The 11720-nt window shown below is 36.7% G+C and overlaps 1 protein-coding gene across 1 annotated transcript; it reads left to right on the plus strand.

The window, feature by feature from the left end:
* Nucleotides 1–4622: 4622 nt before the first annotated feature.
* On the plus strand, nt 4623–11601 carry LOC144711337 (Transducin/WD40 repeat-like superfamily protein). The gene is made up of 17 exons (XM_078585292.1): nt 4623–4780; nt 4866–4970; nt 5044–5261; nt 6383–6500; nt 6588–6689; nt 7607–7766; nt 8083–8191; nt 8270–8372; nt 8466–8616; nt 8759–8891; nt 8981–9081; nt 9161–9234; nt 9303–9363; nt 9902–10135; nt 10222–10306; nt 10880–11058; nt 11346–11601. The coding sequence occupies exons 1-17, from the start codon at nt 4721–4723 to the stop codon at nt 11429–11431; spliced, it is 2079 nt and encodes a 692-aa protein (XP_078441418.1). The 5' UTR covers nt 4623–4720; the 3' UTR covers nt 11432–11601.
* The last annotated feature ends 119 nt before the right edge of the window (nt 11602–11720 follow it).

The following is an 11720-nucleotide window of genomic DNA, read 5'->3' on the forward strand; positions in this document are numbered from 1 at the left end:
CTCATGGTTCTAAGAAAGGCACCCTTTGATTTGTGTTCACAGTTGCTATTAGGGAAGTGATTTTCTCATTTAAAATCTCATTTTGGTCCTGATAACACATAAATTATGGGGTTAATCATCAGAAAGTTACACTTCTTCATGAATTAAAATACATATAAATATGTGTTATCAATATATAAATGATTAAACCTATTTTTAGATCGATAATATGATTTTTTTAGATTTAATCAGATTTTAAATACATTTTTTAACATTGAATTCTTAAAGAACCTAATTTTCAAATTCAGAATATATTTTAATGTCTGTTCGGACTTATATTCAGAGAGATAAGAATTTTCTAATTCAATATATATTTATATTATATTTTTATGACATATTATTTATTTTACAATGATTTATTGATTTATTTTAATATATTCATGAAGAAGTGTCGTGTCCAGCACCCAACACGTGTCGCTATTTGATGAATCGAATGGCATCCAATCACGACCATCCGCAATTATTAACACACTAATAATTGCAAAAAGGTGCAATTAGGGCATCACAAATCGTGATGCCAATCATGATCTATCTGAATATCTCTTTATTTTCATTCTCAGGAGTGATGTGGACCAATAGAAAAAAGAGCTGATTTAAATTACAATAAAGGTGATACGAGCATTGAGAGAGAGAAGAATAAAAAAAGAGGATCTTAAGAGTTGTCCTCCATGGAGATGGTGTCGTATGGACCACTCAAAAGTTGACTCCTTGGCAATTCAATATGTGGAGTATGATGATGGCAACATAATGTAACATGCAGCCCAATGATGACCGTCATGATGGAACAATGAAATAATTCTATCTAGATAAGGTGAAACTAGCACCCAGGTAAGGAATTGTTTAAAACATCCGCTCATATCACATAATTTGAGGCACTCAGTCCTATTTCTGTTGCAATTAAACTCCTCAAGATGGACATTGTCCTGTCCATTTATTGACGATCATCAGCATGTAAAGTGGTTATGCATGGATGTGCCTGGATTAATATAGGGCATTCAATCTAGACCTGATTTTTTAGCATTATAGAAGATTATCTGGAATCTGCTTCACCTTTGCGAGCTCAATGATATTGTATTGATTATCGTCAACTTGAATGCATATTGAGGAATGCCCATCTAAAGTTGTTCAAATCTTTTCTCTATTTCCATATTATATGAATTGTTCCGATATATCAGTTGGCTGAGTCAAAAGGACTCAATGATACCATTTTAATGTTATTTATCATATTGATTTTGATTACTTGATAAATAACTAAGTAATACTAGCTGAAATGGGTTCGAGATATCATACTAGTGACCCAAAGCAAGGGGTTGGTGAAGAATTCAATTTCAAAAGATGTTATTATTCCCTTGGTAAGTCCATAACTTTATCTACATGACTTGAATAACATTGTCAGCTTACCGCTTTAATTTTCTTGATTCTATGGATTTTTATCTTGATTTTCATGGGCATTTGGAGGGTATCTTTTGCTGAATGGTCAAATAAGCTTGACTTCAGTGATGTGAATTTATCTCCTTAGCAAATATGTATGGTCTTAATCTACTTCACTCTAGGTTCATTATGACTTGTTATTTTAAGTGGCTAAGGAATAACCTAGGGGGGGGTGGAATTAGGTTCTATGGCTATATTATTTTTATCTTTTAATTAACCTATGATATTTCTACCTGGTAAATGAGGTAGAGGAAAAGAGAGACAATTATTTTTTTAGAAAACATAGGCAATCCTTAATGATGTTTGGGGGTATTCGTCCCGAGGTGATGATGTGCCCCAATTGTGTTTGTGTGAATGCTCCCTGCACAAATCACTTGGAAATAGGGCTGAAAAAGGATACCAAAAAAGAAAAATGTCGATGAAGCTTTGTCGTCCTCAACCCCCAAATTTTTCCACAGAACAATGTTGCTTGAACTACTTCAACTTGGGCCCTAAAGCCTTCTTCTCATGGCCCCCAAATCCTTAACCTGATTGACCACAAAGATCCAGAAAGAACAATACATTTTTGAAAAATATGCATTTTTCCTCAACAACGCTTAGTATATAGTCACTTAAGTAGTAGTTAAGACAATGGATAACTGCATGTATTTCAGCTATAATATTTTTAGTTCAGAAATTTATTACTTCAGAGAGAAAAAAATGGAAAATGTAGTTGTGATTTCCCTGCAAAAATACCCCCTTGTTTATGGTGTTTCTTTCCTCAAGTCCTCTTTGGTGCTTATAAATAAATATCTTCTTCATTCATGCACCAAATGAATCAATTCTACCTGGCATGGTTTTGTAACACGATTACACACAACTGTAATATCAGATAAAATATTCAAAATCAAATCAAATAAATGTCTAGATTTCAATCTTTCTACATACTCAGTCAACCATCGAATTCCTCCGCGTCCAAGTTCAAACCCTTGTAACTATTTTAAAACTCAACGAAAAGATGCGATTCTAATTTCTATGGATTTTTTTGGATGTTACAAATACTCATAATTAGAAAAAATCTCAAAAAACTATAAAAATTATGTTAAAGATGTCAAAACTATCACATGGTCGAGGATGCGTAGAATTTGGAGGCCAGCCTTCTTTCTTTTGAATCTTGAATCATCCTGCACCAAAAACCACCATTCCAAGTTCTATGGACTTGCATTGATGTTAGTAAAAAATATCCTCTTGAAGAAATGTTTGAAACACTGCTTGAAAATTGCTTCAAGGAGTGAAAGATCTCTCTAGCTTTTGGACAACAATTTTTAGAGAGCATGGAGAAGGGGAGTTTGAAATTAGTGCTCAAAACTGTCTATGTGTGAGCTTAGAAATTTAAAAAGGGCATGCTGTTAATTTTTCAAAAATCCAATAATCATATGTGTTGATTATGATTGGACATTCTGAAACAGTAATCCTTTTAACTTTGAATTTTTATATTTACTATTTTTCCATAAGTTCAAAATACATCTCAAGTGTTTAGAGTAAAAACTATCCATTATGCCACAATTTCAGCTTTAAAAGAAATCTGAAATTTTCAGGTATCTTGACTACATCATTTCCTCAATATATCACTGTTGGATAGAAATATATTCATGTAAGTAATCCTCATTAAATCATCAATAATTTCAGCCTCAAATACTCAAAGGCAGTAAGTAGGAATTTGACGAAGTTATTAAACCAATAAAATGAGGTCAAATTTAGACAAATATTTGAATAATGTTAGAGAATACATTTATCTTAGTGTCATAGAATATCCAAGCTTTAAATCAATGATTCAACTTGCCCACCATATTGTCAAACTAAGTTGCCTTTCAATATAACTATGTATGGCCATTTGATCTTCACTTACAATAAGTAAACTAGTTGACTGAAGCCTATTGTGTGTGATCATGACCCCTATTGAGGCACACATTACTTTGAACATTCATCAAAATACATATTAAAGTATTTTACTAAAATACCCTTAAAGCTTCATCTTCATGACTTTATTCATTTTGTGCAATTTTTTCTTCTTTATCCAATACATCAAGGATCATGACATTTATTGAACTCTAATTTCAAGCCTATAGGCTACACAATCATGTCTCAGAAAGCAAAGCTAGCGGCAAAAAGACACCGGCAACATCTGTATTAGTTTTGAAAGTATTACATGATTCACATGCTAAATCTTAAGGGTTTCGAATAAATAATGGCGACCTATGTCTCAATGCCCAACCCCATTGTCTCGTCAATTTTAATTTTTAATGTTTATCATCAAGATCCAATACTCAATCACCTAAAGACTGCGAGTGATACTCGTGTCATTAAAACTTAGGTTTTTATAAATTACAATGCCATTTTTTAGTCTGTAAAATTATTTTCAGAACAAGTGAAACCGGTAATATACCCCACTTAGTCACTAAAGAAGGAATGTACGGCTAAACTAGGGAGTTAAACACAACAGTGACAAAGAATGCATGATTATTGTTTGCAGATACTCGAGGGTGCATTCTCCTTAGATGATAGTAGCCATTATACCTTGCATTTTGAGTTAATCCTCTTCATGGTTTTGTGCGTATTGGGCTTAATATACAACATAACCCATGGTATTCCACCCACTAAGCTAATTAATCTTGCATAAATAAGTGAGTGGAAGGAGGTACACACCCATGATGGACTTCGGTTACATCGTAACGGTTGGTTCAATGGAGAACTCATTTCTTTCGTAACCTTTTATTTGTTCGTACCATTCTGTTAATGATCACAATTAGGTCGGTTCGTTAACGCATAAGTCAGACGAGAAAAGTCCCCCATATCTTGTTATATGATCACAAGTCTCATTATTGCTATGCCAATAAATCATATAATACCACAATTCCACCATCATTAGTGCATACAGCTTCCTCTTCATCAACACAGCATACAAATGAATACAAGCTTATGAAAAATAATGTCAATAGTGTATACAAACTTATTATTAATAGTCTATACAAACTTACGAAACTTATGTATAAAAGTCTCATTAATATCGTTTACAAACTTATGAAACAGAGCATATAAAATTATAAATGATTAATAATGTCACTAGGTCCTGAAAGACCGAGTCAGAGTACCGATTCCAAGCATTCAAACGGGTCAGTGCCGATTCCCAGTTGCACAGAGAGAAACCCTTCGTTAGGGTTTCTGGTAACCCAGAAGTTCATTCAGAGACGACAGTCGTACTCTCGCGGAGATGGCGAAGAAGAAAGCAGCATCAAAGAAGAAGCTATCCCCGCTGCCATTGCCGCCTCAGGCAAGCTTTCTTTGTTGCCGTCCATGCCTCTTCAATGCCCGAGTGATGAATTGATGGTAATTTAAACGGAATTTTCACAATTCAGGAAATTTCCGAGGAAGAAGCTCGGAGAGATGAAGATGGGTCGGGGTCGGGAGAGGATGATCGAGTCGGAGATCGTCAAAACCAATCTGGGTCGTCGGAAAATGAGGTTTTTTTTACTGGGCAATCGATAATTTATTGTATTGCTCCAGTTCCATGTATTCATTCGATATCTCTTGCAGGAGGAATTGGAGAGAGGAGCTCAAGAACATGGGGGCGAGGAGAGTGACTCGTCTGAAGACGAGGTGCCTGATAGGAACACAGTTGGCGACGTTCCTCTTCGTTGGTACGATGAGGAGGAGCATATTGGGTATGATGTTGCGGGAAAGAAAATCAGGAAGCAGGCCAAGAGAGACAAGATCGATTCGTTCTTAGCGGGAGTAGATGATTCTAAGAACTGGTAGGTAGCTGTTTTTATTCATATTTCAATTTGCATTTTTATTATTTTCTATGATAAGAAATATGATATTTTCGTTTTTATTTCTCTCTTTTTTTTGGTTCTGTTCATGCTCGATCTTTGATTATACTTCTTCAAGTTGAATGATAGGGACATACATTGAATAATTAGAGAAAACATGTAGCCTGCTATCCTCTTCAATTCTCTCAATGTTTTGTTTTATTCTGTTAAACTTCATTCGCACTTGGGGTTTTTTTGGGTCAAATTTTCAAGGAGTGTGCGCCGTGTTGACTTCAATTCTATCTTGTTTTCACTCCTTTACATGGTTATTATCTCTATTTTTCTTGCTCTTACCTTTTTCCCTCGAGGCAGACCGATCTGACTTCTACCCGTTGCTTGTTTTTGTAGCTCCAACACTTTTCATTTGGTACAGTTACGATTTTAGGAAGTGTATCTGATTTTAGTTTCCTTCCTTTGTGATCATGTCGAAACGTTGGGCGTTTGCATGTTACGCTTGTCGCATATGATTGCGTATATGTGGAAGGATTCTTTTGAAGTATCTAGAGTAATGTTTAAGATTTCAAGGGTTCTATACTGGCTTGAGACTTTTCTTAGATGTTTCGATTTAGCATGTAAGAATTTTCAAGATCCCATTGCCAAAAAATGAAGGTTTTTAACATGAAAATATGAATAATTTCATGAAATATCTCCACTGATGAGAAACAAATTCAACCGGGTTTCGACCGTAAAGACGTTGTATCAGCTGAAGCTCTGCAAGAATTATTTTTGATAAAATGTTTCTCTCATCAAGTAACAAGCTTTAGTATTACACGAGGAAGTTACTTATCATTTTATTTTCTTGGATAAGGTATAGGCTTAAATAATATTATTCCATGTGAATTTCTTAAATAATATTTCACAATGAGCTGAGTTGGTTGGGCACCAAATCCATAGTTGAAACATGTCCTCGAGACATAAAAAACTTGGCGTTCCTCAAGCGTTCTTAATTTCTTTCTTTATTTCTCTTGAGTTCAGGTCTATGCTGGCGAATGATGTATTGATAGGCATGTATTTTTTGGCGTCTGCTGTTTAACATTGATCTATCCCATGCTTTTATCATCTAGGAGAAAGATTTATGACGAGTACAATGATGAAGAAGTGGAGTTGACAAAAGAAGAAAGAAAATTAATTGGTAGAATATTGAAGGGAAAAACTCCTCATGCAGACGTGGATCCATATGCGGTTTGTAGACCATTTTCACTTCCCTACTTATCTGCTTAGAAATACATATGACTCAAGTTGATTTTAAATAATTTGATTTTCATGCAGCCATATGTTGATTGGTTCCAATGGGAGGAAAAGGGTATGCCTCTTTCAGGTGCCCCGGAGCCAAAGCGGCGATTTATTCCTTCCAAATGGGAGCAGAAAAAGGTAAATTATACAACTTTCCTTTATTTTCTTATCATATTATTTACCTATGGCCTGTTTCTCCATTTAATCGGTAGCAGAACCTGTGATTTCAAGAACACTGTTTCTGGTCTCTCTATTCAAGATTTTATCCACGAGTCTGATAATTTCAGTCCCCTGGTGAATTTGTTTTTTCAAAAAAATAAGGTGACTTCGTAGAAAATGGTGGCAGAAAGAATTCAAACCTCCGGAGAGTAGAGGAGAGAGACATGAAACAGATAAATAAAAGAAAGAAATAGCCTTCTTATTATCTGTGATAGAGTGTTATGCTCAACTCCAATAAGAATCAAATGTAAGTCTCTCCTAGTAGAACTATTAACAACAGAGAAATATTGTTCAATCACTGTCTGATTCCGTCGCAAATGAGTGAACTATAACTAGGTAAAAGTAGCGATCTGTAGCAGGGAACCTCAATGATGATAGTAAGTGGATTTCCCGCATACCAGCCTTCAATCACTCCCGGATGCCAAGTCGTATAACAACTTCTTGAAACTTATTCAATGCTTTGCCGTTTTCCTCCTTATTGAAAGATCATGCTCATGTGCTATGTTATCTGCACGTACCTCTTGTTATTTTACCCTTCTCGTTAGCTTTCAATTGCTCGTTCTTGTAAAAAAACGTATCACAGAGAAACCTGTATTTACACTTTCAGCCGTGGGGGTAAAAAGTAAAAAAGCAACATCAAGAATAGAGAGAGACTAAACGTCGAAGAAGAAAAATAGACCAGATCAAAAAGATGAAACTGATACTTGAAAGCTAAAGAGAGGCGGTAGTCATGTTCTTTCCCCCTTAGATTAATGAGTATAAACCATGAAAAAAGATGAAACAGGTATCTGTATTAAGTTATTTTCTGCCTTTACTAACTGGGCTCAATATTTTAGGTTGTGAAATACGTCAGAGCCATACGCAAAGGACTAATAAAATTCGAGAAGCAGAAGGAGAAACCGCGATTCTATATGCTATGGGGAGATGATTCCGATGCTGTTGAGAATAAACGTCATGGATTAAGCTACATTCCGCCGCCAAAATTAAAGTTACCAGGTGATCTATAAGGAAAATTTATCTTTTTGGGGCAAAAGTATGTAAAAAACTGATCCCACTTCTATTGTTTTCAGTGGGGAAAGCTATTTATTGTTTTTCCGTATCATTCTCAGGATACATTCATTTATATCAGTTTTGGCCTATTATTATGAATTCACGTCACTTTTGGATACATTAATTGACGTCACTTAATTTCAGCCATTTTGAAGTTCCGTTTCTTTTCGTAATTACTCAATTTTGAAGTTAAACCACTGAAAATTTGTCTTGAGAGCAAGAAATGACTTCAACAAATTGATCGACATGTTTTGCTGGCCAGGCCATGAGGAGTCATATAATCCATCTGTGGAATATATTCCAACGCAAGAGGAGATTAATTCCTATGAGTTGATGTATGAGGAGGATCGTCCAAAGTTCATTCCTAAAAAGTATGTCCAGTTTCTTCGTTATGTTATGAAATCTATGTAAAATTCTCGTTCGAAGCTCACAGACAAGATTCCTTGTAGGTTTGAATCTCTCCGTTCCGTTCCTGCCTATGAGAAGGCCATCAGGGATGCATTCGAACGCTCATTGGACTTGTATCTGTGCCCGCGAACAAGAAAGAAACGGGTGAGGGAGATAGAGCGACTCAAATAATCAATTCTATTTTAACTTTTTGTGTTATTTCTTTTTGACTGTTTGTAATTTCCTTCTATTTGGCAGATTAATATAGATCCTGAGTCGCTGAAGCCGAAGCTTCCTAGCCGGAAAGATTTGAAGCCTTATCCCTCAGTCTGTTACCTCGAGTACAGGGGTCATACTGCAGCTGTCAGATCAATATCTGTTCATAAAACAGGACAATGGCTTGCTTCAGGTACTCGTCTTCACATTCCCTTCGGTGCCGAAAAGTTTCTATATTTTGGCTTTTAGGATTACACTGATTTCTTTAATCTGATCATGTTGACCATCTCTGACATTGAATGTAAGCGCTAAGCCCCAAATTATGATATTTGAAGGTTCAAGCGATGGAAGTGTTCGGATCTGGGAAATTGAAACTGGTCGATGTCTCAAAGTGTGGCAGCTTGGTGAATCTATCGAGCACATTGCCTGGAATCCTCTGCCTGATCTTCCCATCCTGGCTATTTCTCTGTAAGGCTTTTTCTGATCGTCATTCTAAGTTCATCCTCAAATGAACATGCTTTGTCATCATCATCATCATCATCGTTGTCATCTCTTAGGGGCCATGATGTGGTTTTGATGGACCCGGGACTCGGCGATGCAGAGGCTCAGGCGAAAATCGAAGATTTGCTTAATCTTCAGCAAGAAAGTGATCATAGTGGTCAGTCCTTGGTGCCGTTTAATATTTTTTTATCCACTCTTTTGTATCTTTTGACATCTTTCTTCGTATATCTTTTCAGATTCAAACCCCAAAACCCTTGTTAAATGGTTGAGACATGACAAGCTTGATGCCATCAAACTTGAACACCCCAAGGTAATTTTCATCTGAAACCCTAAACTCTAAACTATCTTTTTCTAATCTTATTTTATTTCTAAATGTAGGCTGTGATTTCGGTGGAATGGCATTTTAAGGGCGACTATTTCATAACGGTTTCTCCTACTGATATCCTTGCAATCCGATTCTTTATCATTTTCTCATTTTTGGGTGCAGTGGCGATTTCGTCATCATCAGCCTTACTTTGTCACTGTCTTCCTGAATGTTGTCATCGCCTCTCGACCCCGTGGGTGAGGTGGACGAGTGACGATGGCGCCAAATTCACGGGTTGGATGACAATGATGATTGCAATAACTTAGGCATCTTAATCATATAGTTCCCATTGATGACAAATCTGTCATCATTATCCAACCGTTGATGAGAAATTTGTCATTGCTCGTTCATAGGGTCGGGATTGTTCACGAAGTCATCTTCGTCATCATCATCCAGGTTTTTGCGTGGACAAATGACAAGAGAGAAAAAATCAATGGGTCTTGTGAACGAGGCAGCTTTGTCTCCGCTATAGGCCACTCGTCGTCATCATCCTTGATGCCGAACCCTTTTGCGAATGATCCCTTAAGAACAATCTATAATTTGAACCTGTTTGATAAACAAAGGGGAGGTTTCCAAATTATTTTGCTTTTCCCTTGACCCAATGTTGTTTTACGCGAATCAAGAGCAATCCTGATTCATCGGCTGTCCAAGAAGGTTACTTTCAATCCCGTGAAGAAATTACACGGCCTGCCTGTCGCTTCCATCTTCCACCCGTCTCGTCGCGTTCTGTTTATCGCCACGAAGAAGAACGTGCGTGTTTACGACCTATCATCGGAGAAGCCCAAGCTCATGAAGAAACTGGAGTCTGGTGTGCGCGAGATATCGTCCATCGGTGTCCATCCAGGAGGTTCTAAAATTTATTTGATTTATTTATTTTCTGAATTTTCGAATGGTCCTTTTGTTTATATCGTTTTTCTGAAATTTTGTGGACAGGTGATAATGTAATTGTTGGGAGTAAGGAAGGGAAATTGTGCTGGTTTGACATGGATTTGTCCTCCAAACCGTACAAGACTCTGAAGTACTTTTCTCAAAATCCTTTTTCTAATTCATATTCATCGTGCATTTTTCCCCTTTATCAATTTCTTATTTAACGCTAACCAATTTTTAATTGGGATATTTTGTAGGACCCATCTCTCAGTTCTATGAATTTTTATTTGTCTCTAAATTTGTTATTTATCTGGAGATATGGTAGGACCATATAAAGAAGATGGTTTACATGGGCCATTTTCTCTATTTTATTGTGGTCAAATTTCTCTGTATGAGTTTTTCTTTGCTAAATTAGTTTTTTAGTGGGATGGTTTAGTGGATAGCTTTACATGAATCACTCGAATTCTCCATTTATCGTGGATTCTTTTCTGTCTATAAATTTGTCTTCCAATGCGATATTGGTGGGATCAATTCCAGGAACACAAGGAATATGGATTTACACGAATCACTCAAGAGTCTTTATTTTGTCTTCTATCAAATTTTGTCAGAAAAATTGTTTTCTGTATGGGATAAGTATACTGTGAATTTACTCTAAATTCACTTTGTATGATTCATAATTTTTTTTAATTGATGGAAATTTATTTTTATTTTGGAATATTTGTAGGGCCCACCCCAAGGACATAACAAGCGTGGCTTTCCATGGATCATACCCTCTTTTTGCATCATCATCAGAAGACTGCACCGCGTATGTTTTCCATGGTATGGTCTATTCGGATCTCAACCAGAACCCGTTAATCGTCCCTCTCGAGATCCTCCGCGGCCACGTCAGCGCCTCGTTCCGAGGTGAGCCCAACCCTTCTCTTTTCATCCCATCATGCACTCATGCATGGATTTTTGTTATCTATATGTATATGGATGCATGCATGCATGGATATTCATATCTAGTTTAAAGCATGCCATGCATTTCCGCTAATGTTCTTGTAGATGTATGTAGTTACTTAAGCACATGGTTGTATCACAATTATGGCTGTATGTATGTATGTATGTATGTATGTATGTATTTATGTATGTATGTATGTATGTATGTTTTGTTGTGGGATGGTTATGTGATGTAACGGATAACATGCCAGGTGTACTGGACTGCAAGTTCCATCCTCGGCAACCATGGCTGTTCACCGCCGGCGCCGACTCCGTCATCAAGCTCTTTTGCCATTGACACATGTCACGTGGATTGATACCATGCAGCATGATGTGCCATATCATATCTGCATCATGCCATGCATGATGATGATGCAGATGATAATGATGATGATGATGGTCTCCTGTTTCCTCATTCTTCAAGGGAGGCGCCTTTATTTTATAATTTAATATTATTTAGTTTGAAAAGCTTCTTTTTAATGGAGGGTCAGAATCGGACCACGTCACCGCGGTTGCCGCAAGAGGAGGGCAGATAAGCTGCGCCGTACGATCTTTATCGGGCGGCTGAAACGCGTCGTGGAGAGTTT

The sequence above is a fragment of the Wolffia australiana genome, chromosome 13 (genome assembly GCF_029677425.1).
Source record: "Wolffia australiana isolate 7733 chromosome 13, ASM2967742v1".
Lineage (NCBI taxonomy): Eukaryota > Viridiplantae > Streptophyta > Magnoliopsida > Alismatales > Araceae > Wolffia > Wolffia australiana.

Excerpts from the sequence above, each read along its gene's own strand:
- LOC144711337 (XM_078585292.1), top strand. The coding sequence starts at position 4,721 with ATGGCGAAGAAGAAAGCAGCATCAAAGAAGAAGCTATCCCCGCTGCCA. Across the intron at positions 4,781-4,865 it reads CGCTGCCATTGCCGCCTCAG|GAAATTTCCGAGGAAGAAGC; the intron begins GCAAGCTTTCTT and ends TTCACAATTCAG. Across the intron at positions 8,892-8,980 it reads CCCATCCTGGCTATTTCTCT|GGGCCATGATGTGGTTTTGA; the intron begins GTAAGGCTTTTT and ends GTCATCTCTTAG.